This window comes from Cyprinus carpio, chromosome B8 (genome assembly GCF_018340385.1).
Source record: "Cyprinus carpio isolate SPL01 chromosome B8, ASM1834038v1, whole genome shotgun sequence".
Classification (NCBI taxonomy): domain Eukaryota; kingdom Metazoa; phylum Chordata; class Actinopteri; order Cypriniformes; family Cyprinidae; genus Cyprinus; species Cyprinus carpio.
This window is the reverse complement of record NC_056604.1, coordinates 2,414,408-2,435,221: the sequence shown is the minus strand read 5'-3', so window position 1 is coordinate 2,435,221 and position 20,814 is coordinate 2,414,408. Positions and strand designations below refer to the sequence as shown.

Below are 20,814 nucleotides of genomic sequence, written 5' to 3'. Positions count from 1 at the left end.
CTCAAACGCGCAGCCGCTTCTTCACGGGAAAGTTTTTTCGCCGATCTCCACAGCCAGCTCTGCAGCTCTCGCAGAACCCAGAACCCCTCCCCCTTTCCCCGTGAGAAGTCGTTCGGGCGGACGGACGACAACAGGGGGGCCGCCAGGAGAGTGGACCCCAGCGACCGGCCCTCCGTACTGATACAGGAGAGAGATGAGAGAGACCGGCGTGAGATGAGGGAATGGAGCGAACGGGTCGACGATGTTGGAGAGATGGTGATGAAAAGAGTACGGGAGCTTTCTGATCCATCTCCGAATTTTAAACCCGTGTAGTCTTGTTCAGTTGTATCGTTTCTTCCCCCCAAAACTCAAGTTTTCGCCGTTGCCCCATCTCTCCATTCCTTCCTCCTTTTTCCCCCTTTTTCGCGCCCCGCTCTCTCCTTCTTTCTCCTTCCTCCTGCTCCTCTCTTTCCCGCTTGAGATCCGCCCAGTCGTTCCTTCAGCCCGAGGGGGCTAAAGCCTCAGGTGAACCCGCAGAGGACCCGGGCTTTTCTCGCCTCCCTGAAACTGAGGACAGAAGGGGGCTTCCTTGAGCGGGCGGGAGGGCGGAGGTTGGTACCCCGGGGCCTTTCATCAGCCCGGGATATGGGCCGGCACCCGCAAGGCCGGGCAGAAGTGCAGGAGGGGTCGGAGGTAGGAAAAAGGGTGGAGCGCCCACCCCCCTCACGGCACACAGGAGAACGCTGACCCCCCTGGTTCTGCGCCGACGGGCGCGTTTCCACCCCTCCCAAAGTCCACCCCCCCCGGGCGCTGGGCACGGACAGAGCGGAGCTGTTGGGACGGGAGGAGAGAACCCGGGGATCGCTGAATGGGGGCCCAAAGATGGGGCGGGGGACCAGAGATGAGGAGAGAACAATTAACAAAAACGATTCTGTTGCATTTTGGATGCCTTTTTAGGTTATTTATAAATGGAGAGTTCCTTTTTTGATTCTGATTGGCTGGCCACCCAAGTTTTAAAATTATGTTACAAGTAACAAACACCTTTTTTACCTTGTTTTGTTCCCTTTTCGGCAACCACTTTGTTGCAGCCACCCCCCTTTTTTGGAGGAACTACAAACTTTTTTTTGGCGGAAGAATACTGCTTATTTTTAATATCATTAATTTAATTTTCTCTGTTTTTATTTTAAAAACCTTACTCCCTTTATGGAATAACCATTTTGTTAAAGCAATAAATTCCGCAGTCGCGTGGGTTTCCCAGGAATTTATAACATTTATAACCCGCTTCACGCCGTAGATCTGAACAACGCCCTGCTGTTATAATTCACTGAAAACCAGGCCGGGGGTTTTTTGTTTTAATAAAAAATTTAAAATGATTTTTCTCTTTTTTCCCCATTCCTGGGCACCCCGGGCACTGCATTTTTTTGGGTTTCCCTTAATCAAACATCTGATTCAGGTATGGGTTTAGCAAACCCCAAGACCGAAAGGGGATAAAGCAGACTCAAAAGTGAGTTTTTTGGGGTTGCCCCTTTCTAGTCATTTTAAAGGGGCGTTCCCAAAAAAAAATTCTTCCTCTTTACTCTCCTCGCTTGTTCCAAACCTGTTTAAGTTTCTTTCTTCGGCTGAACACCAAAAAGATGTTTTGAAGATTGCTGATGGTTTAATGAAGAACCTTTCACATCCATGGAATCTTTCAGTTGCACAAAAGCTTCTTTATAGCGGAAAAAAGTTCTTCAGATTAGAAATTTCTTCACACTATTCTTTCAAAACTGTTCTTGAAAGGTCTTTGGAAAACCAAAATGTTTTTCTATTGCACTCTAAAACCACCTGTCGAAGCTTTATATTTAAGACGCTACTCCTAAATTGACTAAATAACATAAATATATACTCTTTTTTTTTTTTTAAGTAAAATGCTTTATAGATTTGGAATTTGTTTCCCCCCTGAAAAAAATAAAGGAAACTTTTGATTTTTTTATCTCAAATTTTAACTTTTTTCATGCATTGCTATTTTCATTTAGCAGTTTCTGACTTTTCCTCTCAATTACTAAAATAACCTCATAATCTGACTTTTTTCTAAAAATTGTGAGATATGAAAATTAGATTATAAGTCAGAACTGTGTGAGACTTCTTTCATATCTCACAATTCTGAGAAAAGAACTGGGATATAAACTTGGAAATGCAAAAAAAAGTCAAAATTTGAGTTTTATATTCTCATTCCTTATAACTCCAAATAATTTTTATATCATGCAATTCTGAGAAAAAATAAGAATTTTAAGATGCAAACTACGATTGCAAGAAACAAAAGTCAGAATTATGAGATACAAAGTCAGAATATTTTTTTTTTTTTTTTTATTCAGGGGTGGAAAAAAGCTTCCATACTTGACTTGTCCTTCAAAATTTTAATGCATCTGCCTCTGATGAGAAAGGCAGATTAGGGAGGGTTTTTTTCCTTTTTTTGGGCCTGTTTGAATATTTCCCCCCCAAAAAATACTTGTCATCATTTACCCCCCCTCATCCTGACCCAAAACCTGAGACTTTTTCCCTTTTTTGGGGACATAAAGAAACAATGGAAATAAAGGAAACAAAAACGTTTGCTTCAGAATATCTTTTTTTTAATTCCACAGAAGAAAAAAGTCAAAAGGGGGAGAACTTAAAGTGGGGGCAATAAGTGTGACAATTAATAAGCAGCAAATTAGAGTTTTTTGGGCAAAAATGTGTTATGGGAAACGGCCCCCAAAAAAAAAGTGGCCAAAGCTGTTCACAGAAAGTCTAAATTCATTTAGACAGTGAATTTTCATTTAATGCCACTTTAAGAATAAACAGCAATTAAAATAAAAGGACAAGCCCTTGTGCCCTCGCAGTGTCCTGTTTCAACAGCAGAAACACAGCAAAAAACTGCTTTCAAACAGTTACGGGTCTTTAAAACCATCCCCGGCTTAGTAAGATAGGAGCAATGAAAATTAAAACTAATCAGTCAGGAAAGAAAACGGGGAAAGCATCCCAAAAAAACTTTTAAAACAAAACGCCCATTTATCGCCCAACACTGAAAAACACACACAAACAGAGAGTGCCAAGTTTCCGACTCCTTCAGCTGGTGGTCCGGTTTTGGGTCACCCGTATGTCCCCCGATGGAGCTCCTCTCATGGGAAGGATACGTTCGTCCACCCCTACAACCCGACCGCGCCAGCAACAACAGCACACCCCACCTGATCGACGACAACGGCATTCAAGGAAGGAGAATACCGATGACAATCAAAGGCCAGTTTTTTGGGGAAAATTTTTTAATAATTTTAGTATTTTTTAAAACCCAAACTGGGGCTGTGAACGCAGGGGTAAAAAACACAGGCAAGAAAATCTGTCTGAAATCAGCCCTGGAAAACTTTTGGTTTATAAGCGTTCACAAATGACGGCGTTCATTTTTTGTAAAGGGGGTTTTACTGAAATTTTTTTTGAGGTTTAAAAACTAAAATAGTTAGTTTTGTGTTATTTTTGATTATAGGGGTTTACAATTTCATGTGGTTTTATCGGGCCGTTTCTGCTACCGCTCTGGTAGAGTTTGTTTTAAGATAGGTTCTGCAAAAAGGTTTTATGTTAATTGAAAGGGGTCAAAAAAAGGTTTGAAACATATTTTATGTACAGTATATCAACGCAAATTTTTAAACATCCTACTGTTTAAAATTCCATGTTTCATGTTATTTTTTTTTAATTTATTAATAGCTTTAAATTTTAAAAAACAAATTTGTTTTTTTAATAAAAATATCATAATTTTAATTTCGAAAGTCCCCCCTTACTTTTTTTTTTCTTTTCAGTAATTTTTTTTCACTAAGAAAAGAAAGAAAAGACTTCGCTACTTTTCGGGTCACATGTTTTAAAGGAGTTTAATGAATCATTTTTTTTTATAGCATCAATACGTGGCCCCAGTAACATTTTTTTAACTTTAAAAAAGACTTTTTGCAAAATTGTTTTTCCCAAAGCAATTTTTTGCAAAGACTATATTCTGTGTATCGTCACAGGATTCAAACAGAAACTGTTTTAAACATGCATCTATTCTTTTAATCTTTGAAAAGTAAAAAGTTCTGTGCTTTTTTGTTTGTTTTCTGAGCTCAGGGGTGTGAGGTGTGTGTGGTCCCTACTCTGGGACTGTTTTTTTTGGGAGTGGGTGTGTGTGTAGGTTTCTGTTTTGGATTATGAGTATATACATCCCTGTACACAGCCCCAGTGCATTTGCTACACTGGGTTTTGAGCGTGAGTGTGTGGAAATGCACCCGTCCAGAGACCCTTTTAGACCTGAAATCACACTGGGAAAATAGCAGCAAATGAACACGAGCTGCCGAACTTCAAAGGGTCCGCAGTCTCCAATTTGAAGAACTCGGCCTCAGGAGTCTCCGGCACAAACACAGCCACATCATGTCTCTCTTCTTCTTCTCCCCTTTTTTGGGGTGTAAAGCATTCGAGGAACCTGGCAGAGATGTGAAATTACTTGTTTGGGCATTGGGGTTTTTAACGGTGTGAAATATGTGCGCCTCCTCCCCTCCCTTTCCTTTTGATCCCTTCTTGAACCCCCCGTCATCCTCAGGGCCATTTTGTTTTCTCAATTTTTTCTTCTCCCAGGTTTTTTCCCCTCCCCTGTCACACATTTGTTTTCTCCCCCCGATTCTCCCTGTCATTTTTTCCAGGGTGTTTTTTCACCCCCCCCCCCTTCCACACACGCCTAAGTTTCCTCCCCTTCTTTAAAGTTTTATCTCTTTTTTGCCCCCGGCCAAATAACAACGCTTATTACCTCGTTCGCCCCCCCAGTTTTTCTTTTCAGCCCCGGGTTCCTCCTTTTCTCTCTCAATTCACTCTTCTTCTTCAAGAGCGAGATTGTTCATGCAACACTCTCAAAAACCCGATACCTTAAACACACACACCACACACTGACCCCGACACACCTTTTTCCTCAACCCAAGGTCACAGTAAGGTCAAAGGTCTCTTTTTGGGTCAGTACAGGTGTGGAAGAGTTTTCAGCAGTGCATCTCAGACTGCCTCCAAAATCCTGATCCAAACCAACCGGCTTATTGAAAAACAGAATACTGAAATCTTCCATTAAAGTCTTAGAAACATTGACTGACAGCTTGATGTATTAGAACTGTCTTTTGTTCAATGAATAACTGGATAAGAGCACCCCGAAAGGAACATTTATTGCTCAAGGTTTCTCTTTCAGAGCTCAGAAGACTCTATTTCGTTTTCATTAAAGCATTAAGATCATGTCAAATGTTTCTAAGCTGTTATATTTCAAAAGAAGAAAGCAGTTATGGACAACTGGCATTGTGTAATATAAAATATAAGAGTTCTTTAGTATGGAGTCAGTGTGTTAAGAACCCTCAACAGCTAACCACACACACATACACACACACACAAATAGATTTATAGACTGGCTTGTATAAATAGATTTATAGACTGGCTTGAACAAAAAGTCATACACACACACACAAAAACACACTCTCTTACAGTGAAACACAGCTTTAGCTTATTAAAATGTTCTTTTAAAATGATTATTTTTAAGAACTGTTTACTGAAAAGTTCTTAAAGGAACCCAGAACGGCTCTTTTATGGCATCCACTGCACTGAAACCTTTATTCATAAGAGATTGTGTGCTTTAAAATAACATTGATTCATGCCCTCTGACAGATTTGATTTCATATTCAGATCTCTTTTAATTTAATTTTAATCACAGGCTCTCAGCATCTTTGTTTTTCGAGAGACTTATAGAACTCCTCTGAAACTTTCTGAGACAGATTGAAGCTAAACTATGACACATGAGACTACACTTTTCAAAACAGAGGTTCTTTATTGCCATTGATGTCTCCATGAAGAACTCTTAACATCCAAAAAACCTTGCACTTGCACAAGGACCAAATCGCAGGACATGTGATATATAAAAGGTTCTTAAAATTATTAAAATGTTCTTTTCATAGTAAAAAAAAAAATACTTGGTTCTTCTAAGAATCCGTTTTCTTTCTGAAAAGGTTCTTCAATAGCATCACTGTGAAAACCCAGTTTTTGAATCTTTATTTCTTTTATATTATGTTTAGGATTCTTTTTCTCTGGAAAACACCTGAGAAGCAGTGGATTCACCCTGGAGATATTAAAGAGAACCATATTTTTTATTTTTTATTTTCTTCCAAAAAAAGTGACTACAAAACCAATAGCATTACTGTTATGGGATCCATTTTAAACTTTTTTCTAAAAGGAAAATGCTAGATTTGCCAAATGCAGAAGTCATTATAAATCCCAACTTCTGATTGCTTAGAAAACTACAACAACAACCCGCACTTAATTTCTGGTATTAGTATTTACAAACACTCTCTTCTTACAAGTTACCATCTATCAGTTTGAGCACAGATAAAAAGTGGTGTTTCTTAGCAAAACAGACAATTAAACTATTGGATTTGGGAGCTGCTGTTTTTCTCATGGCATAGTAGATTCCTACCGAGAATCACATGAAGAATGTTCTTATTTGATGTGAGCACAACAGCTCAAAAAACAGAGCACTCCAGCATATTTATACATAACCCCTGGAAACAAATCCCCCGCTGACTTTTATTGAAAAACATGGGTTTCTATTAGGACGGATCTGTGTGTGTGTGTGTGTGTCTGTTCTTGCATGGTTTTCTTACAGCTGGCAGCAATGATATGATGTCAAATCGATATATCAGTCAGTTGTTGTCTTTCTCTCCTCCTCACTGCCTCACACACATGTACATCGAGACTCTCGCTTCCATCTTCTGACTGATTTGTTGCCTCTTGTTAACAATAAACAGACGAGGCTCCGAGGCTCCAGTCAACAATAATACCAAGAATTCCAGCATTATGGTGCAATATCATAAAACATGTTCCTCTCCTATCACATCATATAAAAGTTATATTGCCCATATGATGGGCTGGGTCAGCTCTGTGCACAAAGAGGCTAGTCTTTCATATTCATGAGCGTGTGTGTGTGTGTGTGTGTGTGTTTGTGAAGGGGGCTAGGTCATGTTGTGTGTCTGTGTACAGTTAAAGTAGATTTATGTGCAGTCCACTCAATCAAACGGGCATCTTCTCACTGACTACACACACACACACACACACACACACACACACACACATGAAGGGCACTAGATGGATGTTAGAATATAAATGCATCCTCTAGTATTTAACATATGATTGACATCCAGTGATTGTTTCCTAGATGCATGCATCAAACCATGAAGATTCCCCGCCATTCACACACTCTCGCCTCCGGATTTCTACACGGGCGACTAATACTAATTCTCACCCCTCCCTGTGGATATTTAGTTTGAATTTTAAATGGATGGAAGCTGGCCTGGAACACCGCCGGCTTCTGCCAAAGACCTCTCAGAGTGAAGCAGGAATGAAGAATAAAACCTGCATCAGGAGAAAACTTCACTTTTCCCTGGAACCTTCCTCTTAAAAATGAATGGCATCGATGGTTCCTTGAAGAACCTTTAAATAATCTATGGAATCTTTCCATTGTACAAAAAGGATCTTACACTCCTAAAAAAAGGTTTCAAAATGGGGCTTATGCCACAGAATAAACATTTTGTTCCTTAAAGAACCCAATAATCAACAGTCTTAAAAAGAACCATTTTTTTCTTGCAAGAATATTTTAATATCTAAAGAAATTTTTCAACCTTTTTGTGCAATTAAAAAGATTGAAAAAGGGTTCTTCATGGATCCATCGATACCAATGAAAAACCCTTTATTTTAAGAGTTTATAGGGGGAAGGGAAAGTTTACAGATTATTAAAATGTTCTTCTTTTTAGGAAAATTCACTTTAAGGTTCTTTATTTATCGAGGGTTCCATGAAGAACCTTAACAATTATATCTTTCCAGTTGCACAAAAGTTTCTGGATAAATCTTTTGAAAAGTTTCCAAAAAATTGTTCTGTGCTCAAAATGAAATTCTTTATTGAAGTAATGGGATCCGTGAATAAACCTTTATTCCTCTTTCTATTACACAATATGGTTTAAAGTGAAAAAAAAAAATTTTTTTGAATGCTTAGATTATTAAAACATTTCTTCCAGCTTAAGAAATGGTTGTTTGTAAGAACTGTTGAATGAAAGGTTTTTCTTACTAAATAGTTCTATGAAGAACCTGTAACAAAATGTTTTTCTACACGAAAAAAGAAGAAACAAATGCACTGTTCACCTGAAAGGTTGTTTGGATCCAAACCCTGAATCCTTTAGGTTTTTAAGACTTCACATTTTCCATCTCTGTTTTTTTTTCTCAATGCTTTTTTTTTCTGTTCAATCACTATTTTCCGATGCACTATATCTCTACCTCTCTAATTTAACCTCCACCCTTCCTCCCCTCTGCTTCCTCCCCCCCCCCTCCTCCTCTTCCTTTTTTCCCCTATCCTCTCCTTTCCACCTGCTTCCCCCCCCCTCTTCTTCTCTCCTGTTTCTCATTCCTGTATCTCCCCCTTTTTTCTTCCCCCCCCCCCCTTAAAAATAACCCTTTTCCCTTTTCAGCTTCTTTCCCCCTTCCATCCCCTCAACTTCCCCCTTCTACCTTTTCCCCCCCTTTTTCCTTCCCCCCTTCTTCCCCTCTCACCCCCTCCCACTCCTTCCCCTTCCCCCCCTTCCCTTCTCTTCTCCCCCCCCCTTCTCTCTTCCCTTCCCCGCCCTTCCTTCCTCTCCTTCTTAAACAGCCTGTGTAACTTTCCCCCCCCCTTCCCCTCCTCCTTTTATATCATTCCCCTCTGTCCCCCTTCTTTCCTTTTTTCTTTCTCCTCCTCTTTGCTGTTTCTATCTCCTTTCCCCTTCCTTCATCCCCCCCCCTCTTCTCTTTCCGCTTCTCCCCTCCCTTTTTTCTCTCTCTTTTCTTCTCCTCCTCCCCCCTCTCCTATTCCTCTCTCTCTCTTACCTCCTCTCCCCTCCTCGCTCTTTCCTCTCCCCCCCCTTCCTCTCCCCCTTCCCCTGCAAATGCACGGGGGGGCTCTGGTGACATGTTTAATGGTTTGGGGCTTTTTTTTCCTGAAACCCTCTGTCGTGATTTTGAGTGTATATTGCAGTTTTGGGCTGTGTATGAGTGGAGAAGATAGATGCATGTGGTGACAAAATGAACTGTACCGGGGAAAGAGAATGTGGTGTTGTTGCCCCTGTGTGTGTGTGTGTGAGCGTTCCAGAGTGCTTCTGCTGCTTGGTTTCAGTGCGAATAAAAATCGGCATAATTTCGTCACTCATTTCTCTTTCCTACCTTTTCAACGACAGAGTCCTTTTCCTCTTCCCTGAAAGACAGGTGCTGTTGTCGTTTTGTGTGTGTGTGTGTGCTGTGTGGTGGGATTTGTGTGTTTAAGACCCTGACTAAACTTAATCATGTTTACTTTCTCATATCAGTGTCTGTTAACAAGACAGGGCTGAGTTCGCTCTATGAACTGCATGCACTCGGACTTCCAAGAAGAGGAAGCTAACTCGTCTCAGCCTTGTGCCCATGTAGAGCAGATTCTTGAAGATGTGCCAACAAATATAGTGAATGAATGAAAGCAAGAAGTCCCTTCTGTTTTCCCTCTCCCTGTTGATTAATTAAGGTTTCGCTCTCTCCTGAAATCAACAGGTTTTTGTGTGAGAGGGTTCTGGTTTTAGAAAATAAATCACCCCACTTCTTTGATAAGAACCCCTATTATGAATGGTATTTACTGATAGAGTTGTGTGTTTCCTGCTTTCAGTGGTTTAATCTTTTTGGAAATCCCCCTTTTGGGGTTTTTTTGGACAATGCCTTTATTATAAATGTATATTTTAGTGTGAAAAATTCTAGTGACAGTAAATGTTTCCTCCCTTTTAAATCCCCCCCCCTCATTTAAAAAAAAAAAAATCAACCCATTCCCTCGTTTTTTATTATTTGTTTTTCTATAATCCAACTAACTATTAGGAAATTATAGTTTTTTCTTCCTCTCATCCCCCTGGCATCATCTTATCCCTTGAAATTGGATTAAATTTCATTGCTTTTCTCATTTTAAGCGTACTAATTCTTTTAATCAGACAAACTATCTTTACTACACGTGATGAGTCGCGCGCCCCTTAACGCACTTAAGGTCGATTTAAAAATATGCAACCTAAAATAATCGAGGGGACTTTTTTGAGGGCAAACAAACCAATTGATTATTGGACATGAAAAGGAAAGTTATATTTGAACTAAACGTGTCGTTAACGTGCTTTCATCGAAAACTGCTCTGCTGTTAGGCCTCTCAAACTCTAGTCTTTGATATAGATATATAGGACAGAGATAGAGCGTTTTTTGAAAACAGTTTTTATAGATTAGTAGAGATCAAATTATTCTTAATGTCCTCACCCTTGCAAAACAAATTCCCGTGCACACAAAACAATAATAGGCTTAATAATAATAATAATCCAAAACGGATTTAAAGCTCCGAGAAAAAAACTCAGATAAATTTATTAATATAGGACCCTATTTAATAATTTTCTGTTGATAAATAATCGATAACAATTCTAATTAAAATGAAACTGTGAAAAGCCAAAGTAGCACATCACTTACCTCTCCGTGTAATGCGATGAATTTTAATGCCGCGCAAATCCTTGATTCCGCTCCGGATCCGTTTATTCTTTCTGAGGTTTTTGAAAGAGTTCTGAAATGAAATGAAACGAAGTCCCGTACTATTCCTCCTGCGCTCTCCGGTTGCTTCAGTAAAACTCTTGCCTGAAGAGCAACCCCCGATGAGTGATATATATGCTTAATTATATATATATATAGATGAGAGAGAGAGAGAGAGAGAGAAGAGAGAGAGGAGATAGAGGGAGGGGGAAAATATTTGTAGCTTGAATAAAAAAAATTAAATAAATAAAAATAAAAACAAGGTAAAGCAATGCAGCAGATGAAGTGTGTCAGACTGCACGGCGCTCCTGAAGCCACTGATTCTCTGAGATGCAGGTTCTGAAGTGATTTTATTACACACTTGCTCCAGCCTTTTTCTCTCCTCCTTCAGGCCCCTCTCTCTCCTCCTCTCCCTCCTCTTCTCAAGTGATTCACTGTTGATTCATCTTCTCTGAAGTGCCACGAGACTCCGAAACCACAAAGCTGGGAGGAATGACACTTCTGACAGAGATTTCCATAAATTCGTTCCAATTATTTTTCTCACCAAGTGCATGTAGTATCTTTTTTAATTTATTTTTTCTCGGAATCGTTGACTCAATTATAATGTGGCATTGAGTAATTAGTTGAGAACGGGCCGTGTTTAGACTGGTGTGTTTTCTGAGAGCCTCTGCGTCACGCCTCCGGTATTTATTGACAGTCAGATTATTGTGTGTTTAACACGTCAGGAGAGGATAAGCACCGCGTGACTTTAAAAGAACAGGAAGGATTACAACACTGCTGATTCGTTTTGCATAAACGCTAATGAGTGTTTGATTGATGCGGTTGGCGAACACTGTGATTGTTACATAACTCTGTGGTTTTTGGTTGTTTTATTTTGTTTCACACTGGGTTATTTTGTTGGTGTACTTTACTGTATCACACTGTGTTATTACTTCTTTTTTTATTTATTTTAATTAATATTGATTGAATTTGAGTGGATTTGTTTTTTAATATTTTATATGATTTTATTATCATTTTTTTTTTTTTTTTAAAATTTTGTTCACGTGCATCTAAAATGTATAATTACTGAAAAAAATTACTATGTTGCATTGAACATTAATGGTAGCAACAGATTTTGTGGGAAAATAAATCATTCAAGTTGTTTTATTTTGTGGTAAAAATCTTATGAAATGTATGAGGTGGCAAGGGGGTCCACACACGAGGGTAAAAGCTATTTTTCAGCTAAAATAATATATATATATTTTAAGTTAATACGTCTGTTAAAAACAATCACTTTAGCAGTTTAAGTTTGTACTATTTTCTGCTTATTTTGAAAATAAAAGAATTCACTTTTTTGTTCATCACAATATACTGTCATTAAATAGGTTAATAGAAAAAAAAGATATTTTAAAATACAGAAAGAACAAAATAATTTTAATAAGAACTAGATTCTGAAAGAATTGAAGGAGATACAATTAATAACTGAATATATATTTCAGTAGTAACAACCAATTATATTTAATCTACAATGATGTGATTAATATGATGGTTTCTTTTTAAACATGGTGATTATCTCTAATATGGACACCCAGAACTAATATACTGAGAATTACCATCGAATCCTACCCATTGTCACTGTCAACAAATGGAAAAGTCAGCCATCTATTAATTATTATGTTATTTACTGTGCACCTTTAGCTCCAGCAGCAGGGGCGCTTTTTACCCCTCCCCATAATACCGATACTTTTTACATAATCTTTTCCTTATTTAAAACTTGGGCAACTGTTTTAATTATCTTAAAAAAATCTGAAAATAAATTTTTTTTTTTTTTTTGAGATTATATTTTGATAAAATAAAATATATTATATGCATTGATTTTAGAATATTAGATCAAGTAAGCACAGATGTAACTTTGTGCTGCCTCCATATCGGCGCGCCAATCGCATCAAGGATCAGACAAAATTACACAGGGCATCTTGAAAAGCGGATTGATTTTTTTTGAAGTGTTTTTCCTGCCCATCTCAGTGGTTCTAGAGGAAAATAAGATTGAAGTTTTGCCTTTTCCCCCCGTTATGTATCCCTAACTCTTCTTGATTCCAAAAATTGAGTACTTGTAATTAGAATGAATTGCCATTAAAATAAATAACTCATAATTAGACTTACAGTGTACTTTTTATTGGTTGCATGAGTACATATTATTTTCCCACAACAGCAAGAAATTATTTATAAATTATTATTTTTATTTGCAGGTTTTCACTCAAGAGGTTAACCATATCTCTGTCTTTTTATCCCTTTTTAGGCGTTCTTTGTCTTTCAAACAAATGATTAAAATGCAGAACTTGGATCGTTATTTCTTATGTTACATATAGCCTAATGCAGCATTCCCAAACTTTTTTTTGTTTGACAAACCTCTTCACTTTATATTCGATCTACTTGAAGTAGCCCCTAAGAGTTTAAATTAAATATTTTAATAAATGATGTATCATATTTGAATTTGCTCACGCGTCTCGGAAGTTGGTGAATGGTCACATGACACGTGCAGTAAACAAATAAAATTAGTAAAATTTTTAGTAATGCATTATTTTTGATGATTGGTTGTATTGTAAAATAATTTATGATTTATAAAAATGTATTAAAATTATTTTTATGATTTAATAAATTATTAGCTTTTTATTGCAGTTCCTTTATGAACAACAGTTTGGGAAACCTTGATGTAATGTTTAATTCACTTCACATTGTTAATAACTAAAAATGGAATATATTTTATTCCTCTGTATATTTATATCATTATGGTACAAGATTATCTTATTCAAATCAATGTGGTAAAGAGTTAGGTCAAAAGTAATCTGATTATATTACCTAAAAATTTTTTATGTTTAAAATTTTTTTTGTTTTTGTATTTTTTTTTTTTTAGTCAGTGTAATATTTGTTTTTATTTATATATATTTTTATTTATATATGGTTTTATTATAAGGAGTTAGGTTTATTGTAATTTCTTTTTTTCACTGAAGGACAAAAAAAAAAAAGAAAAAAAAATTCAAAGAAAACCAGAACTATTCAGCATTTAGAAATGAACTAAAAATTAACACAGTAGTAGCGAAATGTTAAAGACAGTATGTAACAGTAGTAATAACTTTTATATTCATATTTCAGTAGGTTTCAACATGTGTTAAAACAATACAACAAGCAACAAAAAACACACATATTATATTAAAGAAATAAATAAATAAATAAATAAAAAAATAAATAAGAACAATCCCTTAAATTTATTCCTGAGACCCACTCAAAATAAATAAATAAATAAAAACTATATTTCATTTAGGCATTTAACTGCTTGTTGTAAGAAGGATTTTTTCCTTCCTATTTTAAAGAAACACTTGCATCCCATATCTTCAACCTGAAGGCAAAAGCTCAAACTCATCATACAGTGGATGCCTATGATCAGAAGCTTAATTTCATAGCTTTACTAAGGCATCTAGTTTGATAAATTTGCTCTAAGCCTATCACTGGGATAACAAGTAATACACGCAATATTTAAGACGTCTCAGCAAACACCGTGGTTATTTCCAAACCAGCAAGTGATAGAAAAGGTCAAAACACTTTCAATAAAAGAATTACAAAACACTTTTCACAATGGAAGGCTTACATTAAATGATACCATCTTCCTAAGAAAGTATAGTCTTTGCTGAACTCTTTTATTCACAGCTTGAGTCCAGTTGTTTGTATACAAAATGAACAGTAAAGGTGAGAGGACACATCCTTGTGGAGAACCAGCATTTTTATTCACAGCTTGAGTCCAGTTGTTTGTATACAAAATGAACAGTCAAAATTCAGTCCCTCCACCGGGGAGAAACCTACAGATGGCATGATATTATTAAAAGTGGAAGGAAAAATCAGCAAGAAGAATTTTCACAAAGATTTTTGAGAAATCCTCAAGATGTTAAAATAGCATCACTGATCTACTCACTTTGTTTGATGGTAAGCAAATCGAACATGATACCGGATCTGATAAATGTTTTTTTCTTTTTGTGTGCCTTTTAACAAGCCTTTCACAGCATTTAAACACCAAAGAGATTAATGCAACTGGTCAATAATCACCAAGCTCTGAAAACTGTAGATAATTGCTCGCCACATATACACCAGGGACAATAAATACAGACTTTATTTTCATATTCACATATTTAGAAATTAATTAATTATTATTTTATTTAAAATTCATTATTAGTTAATTAACATTAATAACTAATAATATTAGTATATTTTAATATAATAATAAAAATAACAATAATATATTAATATATTAATAATAACACATTATATATATATATGAAAGCTACGAAGGAGAGTAAATACAGACTTTATTTTCATATTCACATATTTAGAAATTAATTTATTATTATTTTATATAATATTAATTATTAGTTTATTAATATTAATAACTAAAAATATTAGTATATTTTAATATAATAATAAAATTAACAATAATAATATATTAATAATAACACTTTATTATTTTATATAATATTAATTATTAGTTTATTAATACAGACTTTATTTTCATATTCACAGATTTTAGAAAATAATTAATCATTATATTTATATAATAATGAATTAATATTAGTTTTATGTAATATTTAATATGCTAATAAAAACTAGTTAATATTTAGTAATCATTTAATAAAATAAAATTAACAATAATAATATATTATTATTATAATAATATTTACAAACTTTATTTTCATATTCAGTTTTTTAAATATTTATTGTCATTAATATTTAATATTAATAATAACATTTTAATGTGAAGAATAACATTTTAATATTTCAAACGTGTTTTAAGATATTTTAGTTAAAATAATTTTATTTCGTTATATTTAATAATATGATTGCGATTTATTTATAATATATATATATATATATATATATATATATAAAAATAAAAATAAAGTATGAATACAATAAATACATTTAAAAAAAAAAAAAGGAAAAGGAAAAAAAGGTGAGGTGCGGTTGCCATGGCAACGCGTAACCCTTCAACACTTCTTCCGGTTCACTGTATTCAGAACCCGGAGGTTTGACGCGGGAAACCGGAGAATAGAAGATCTTGATCGCTGCAGTTATCGGTGTGTGTTTACATCAAATATCTTCACCACCGGGAAACACGATTATACATTTATAAAGTCCTTCTTCACCCAGTAGGTAAGTTTGTATTGTTTACAGCTGAAGTGAAGTGAAGCAGGAATCGCGTCCGCTCCACACGTGCGAACATCTGCGTGTCTCTAACGTTACTGAGACTGCATTTCGAGCCCTAAAATACTCTATAATTTTTTATGCGATATTTACAGCCCATGATGAGTAAAATGCTGTGTATGTAAGTCAGGACGCGCACAGCTGCTGTTCTGCTGTAATAACACACAGATGAGACACGAGTACAGCTGTGATGACTGCAGGGTTGCCAGGTGTACACAACAAATCCCGCCTTTATTGTTACTCAAAACTAATGGGGTTCCTCCTGTACAGCTCTAGATCTGGCGGGTAAAATACACGTGCCGCCTTTATTGTTACTCAAAACCGGTAGGGTTCCCCAGATAAAATTGGCATTCCAAAGGGATAGATATCACGTTATTGAGCAACAGTGTTGAAGTATCCCAATTCCGCGTGAAAACCGCAGACCTGGCAACCTTGCAGATGAGTGATTAGTGTAAGTACAGCTCATATAGAAGTGATTTAAAGCGAGAAAAAGCCAAATATAAATGATTGAAACTAAACATCTGTGTTTATTTACAGAGATGGGAGACACTCTGGAGTTTAATAACATTCATACGGAGGTGAAGGGGTCTTGGGTAGGTGATGCTGTAGCGTTCGGTCCTCAGTCGCAAAGAAATTAAAGTTTCTGAAGAAGCCGTTCCAGGATTTTATTTAAAAAATAAATAAAAATGTATATACTTTATATAACCACAGATGAGAATGTGTTATACACACACGAGGATGTCTAGCTGTACAGAAGTATAAAAAGTTATGTGTTTGTTAATAAAAAGCTGTTTGTGTTTGTTGTCAGAATGACGGCCGGCTGAGGTTCAGCAAGCAGTCGCTGGTCTATAAAAGCCACAAAACGGGGAAGGTGGACAGTATCCCGGCTCCTGAGCTCTCCGCGGCCCAGTGGCGTCGCGTCTGTGTGGGTCACGGGATCAAACTGGCCACCAGCACCGGACACGTCTACAGATACGACGGCTTCAGAGACACAGTGAGAGAACTGGGCCATATGGCCAAAAATATAACCACTGTCATACTGATCCATATCTATCACATTATTGTTGCTGCACAGATGTAACAGTGCTGCAAGATCTAGTGAGAATCATTCAAATCTGACACAAGAAATCTGTTGGTTATAAACTGCGCTGACAGGTTAGAACCCAGAAGCCGGTAACGCTTAACTGTAACCGTGGTGTTGTGGTAGAAATAGTTCGAATATGCATACATTATTCATTTCAGGGTTTGTACAACCTTTTAAGAGAAGAAATTCAAGCACTTTCAGTGACTTTCAACTATTTCTAGCATTTTAAAGCTCTAAAATTATCCAGTTTGAATGTTTTTTTTGTTTTTTAATGGGAGAAAAAAAATACTTTGCGGTTAAACTTACACTTATGTAAAATTTTAAAAAATACATCAAATCACAATATAACCAGTAGACAGCAGCAGAAGAGCCACTATTTGGCTTATTAAGTTTATTCATTTATACTTTTTCTCTAGATTTTGAAATGAATAAAATCACTACCCTTTATAAAATATCAAATCATCAAGAAGACAATCAGATTTTTGTCAGAATTTTACACTTTTTTTTGGTAGAAGAAGTAAGAAAAGTCACCAACTTTCTTCAATTTGCTACTAAATCCCGCATAATCACTGAAGTTGGTCAGTTCCATACGCTAGAAAAATAATGGGTACACTTAATAAGAGTGGAATATGTACATTTTCTGTATATAAAAGTAGATTTTGCACCTGTTACTGTTATTAATAAAAGTAAAATTTTGTATGCATCTTAACTCAAAGCTTAGTGCTTGTATCTGTATAAACAATAAATAAGAAATGAACAGAAATGTTATTAGTAACTGCACTTATTAATGCAAACACAATTAGTAATTTTATGATTAAATTATTTTCTTTTATGTTGAATACCACCCCCCCACACACCACCCCCGGCGCTAACAGATCTATCACCGCTGCTCTCAAAATGTTAGTCTGGAGCCCCGAGATATTATTATTACTTGAGGGAATTTATAACACAATAGCAATGTATTTCTGTTATAGTTTTCTTTCAAGTTTTAAACGGACTGTTTATTCGAGGGGGCTGTGTGGAAAGTGATATCGAGCTCAGAGTAATTGACTTTTTATTGCGATCTGGACGTGGATACTGTTTATGCGCCCAGCCCAAATCTGATACTTCCTCTCTGCTTCTGCCTTAAATGTGTGTTTGTTTTTTGCAGTGTCAGAGGAAGTGCAGTTGTGTGTGTGGTGTTAGTGTGTGTAATCAAGATGTTTCAGGAATGCTTTTTCTCCAGGGGTTAATCACTGGCCTCCAATAATGGATTTGCTGTGTGTTGGTGTGTGATGTCATTGTGTTTGGTGTTATTTCTTAAGCAGTGTACCGTATCTCTGGAAGAATCTGTAACATGTAAACATCATTATTCCGTCTTTACATTAGGAACAAAAGCCATGTTTTGAGGGATCAGGGCGGAGGCGTTTGTGTGATGATTAATGTGATGGTGAGCGCACACACCTGCGGGAGTGACATGTGGAAGCGATTGCGCGGCGCATGGATAACTAAACAGACTGATTGAGCGTGCTCCGCATCAGCCTCCGGCCGGATTACACACACCTCTGCTATCCCAAAGGCCCGAGCGCCGCTGCCAACTCTCTTTAGTAATGAACCCACGACCGAAGGAGAGAGAGAGTCAGGGGAAGTGAGGCATTAATTTTCTGGTTATCCTCTTCTTTCTCTTGCTCTCAGGAGATTTCGAGAAAATCTACAGCGTTCTTTAAAGCGAACTGACTACAAGGTTGAGTGTGGCGGAGAAGGACATCGTGTGTGAAGGGCTGGAACTGGGGCACTGCCAAATTCACAGGTGCACACACTACCACCCACCCCCCCCCGCAATGCGGGATATTAAAGTTATTATGACTGATAAATAGCCAATATGGAATATTCTGTGCTGTTTTGTTGACATAAATACTAAAATCATCAGTCGGTTTAAAGGCTGCAAGGCAATTTTGTAATGCACAGTATGATGAAGTATACAGTACAGGTCAAAAGATAGGAAACATTACTATTTTTAATGTTTTTGAAAGAAGTTTCTTCTGCTCATCAAGCCTGCATTTATTTGATCAAAAATACAGAAAATACTGTAATATGTGAAATATTATTACAATTTAAAATAATGGGTTTTTAAATTTATTATACTGTTAATTATCATTTATTTCCTGTGATGCAAAGCTGAATTTTTAGGATCATTAATCACATGATCCTTTAGAAATCATTCTAATATGATGATTTCATTATCAAAGTGGGAAACAGTTCTGCTGCTTATAATTTTTCAGAACATGTGATACTTTTTTTAGGATACTTTTGATGAATAAAAAGTAATAAAAAAAAAAAAAGAAGCTATGTTTTAAAATATAAATATTTTGTACTAACAAGATTACACTACTGGTCGGTAATTTGGGGTCAGTAATTTTTTTTCTTTTTTTTTTTAAATAAAATCTTTCTTTTATTCAGCAAGGACTCTCCTGTGTTAAATTGATAAAAAGTGATAGTAAAGAAAATATATTATTAGAATATATATTATTAGAATTTTTTTTATTTTGAATAAATGCAGTTGTTTTAACCTTTTATTCATCAAAGCGATTAGCCAGCCAGAACTGTTTCCAACACTCATAATAAATCAGAATATTAGAATGATTTCTAAAATGCTCATGTGATAGACTGGAATGTTACATGTGACCACTGAAGGCTGCGAGTAATGATGCTGAAAATTCAGCTGCGCATCACAAGGAATAAATTATTTTTTTTGTAAGTATGATTCAAATAGAAAACTATTATTTTAAGTTGTAAGAATAATATTTCACAATTATTACCTGTTTGGTTCTGTAATTGTTGATTCAAATAACATTGGCCAGCTCTTTGGTGAGCAGAAGAGACTCAAAACACAAGAAACACAGGATCTTTTCGACCACCCGACTGTTGAATAAGTGTTAGTGATTGATTAATAATGTTAGAACAGGTGCGGAGCTGGTCAGGACGTGCTGTGCCGGTTTCAGGGTGACCATGGTGGTATCTCGGTCGTCTGTGCTCCGGGTCCTCTGCTGTCTGTTTTATCGTGAACGACAGTCCCGTCTTCGAGTCCCCGCTGGCCGCACGCGTATCCCAGTAGTGGTTCCCATTTCTTCGGGGGACGGAAGACACGAGGTTGCGGTGGAGGTGATATCTCAAACGACGACAGCGCCGAGGTGTGCCCTGTCTATGCTGAGGTCCGGCTTCTATGTGCCGCCGGTTCCCAACCCCCGCGGACCACCGGTCGGACCCTGTGGAGGTGTCTGTGTGAGTGTGTGAGAGTTTGTGAGCGGGACAGTAGTGTGTGTGTGTTGTGTGTGAGAGAGATGAGCCCGTTTGGGGCAGGCTGTGTGTGGTGTGTTGTGTGTTTGTGTTGTGTGTGTGTGTGTGGTGTGGTGTGTGCGAGAGAGAGACCGAGTTGGTGTGTGTGTGTGTGTGTGTGTGCGATGAGAGAGAAAGAGTGTGTGTGTGTTAGAAGAGATAGACAGGGTGTGTGGTGTGGTGTGGTGGTGTAAGAGAGAGACAGCGTGTCGTGTGGTGTGCTGTGGAGGTGTCAGAGTGTGTCTGAGTGTGTGAGAGAGAGAGAGTGTGGGAGTTGTTTGTTTGTTGTTTTGTATCGAGTGCCTGTGTTGGGAGGGAGTGTGTGTGTTTGGGTGGTGGATGTGCATGTGTGTGTGTTGTCGTGGTGAGAGTGTAAGAATAGAGACAGAGTGTCGTTGTGTGTGTTGTTGTAAGCGAGAAGACAGAGTGGTGGGTGTGTGTGTCTGTAAGTATGAGAGGGACAGAGTGTGTTGTGTTGTGTGTGTGGTGTGAGAGAGAGAAGAGTGTTGTGGTGTGTGTAAGAGGAGAGACAGGGAGTGTGTGTGTGTGTGTGTTTGTGGTGGTTGAGAGGGTCCCAGAGTGTGTGTGAGAGTGTAAGAGAGAGACAGAGAGTGTGT

The 20,814-nt window shown here is 37.0% G+C and overlaps 1 protein-coding gene across 1 annotated transcript; it reads left to right on the top strand.

The window, feature by feature from the left end:
* The first annotated feature begins 15,584 nt into the window (after positions 1–15,584).
* Positions 15,585–18,625, top strand: LOC109096658 (FACT complex subunit SSRP1-like). The gene is made up of 4 exons (XM_042729119.1): positions 15,585–15,671; positions 16,336–16,391; positions 16,607–16,791; positions 18,558–18,625. Exons 2-4 carry the CDS (start codon positions 16,338–16,340, stop codon positions 18,586–18,588), a joined length of 270 nt encoding a protein of 89 aa, XP_042585053.1. The 5' UTR covers positions 15,585–15,671; positions 16,336–16,337; the 3' UTR covers positions 18,589–18,625.
* Positions 18,626–20,814: the final 2,189 nt, after the last annotated feature.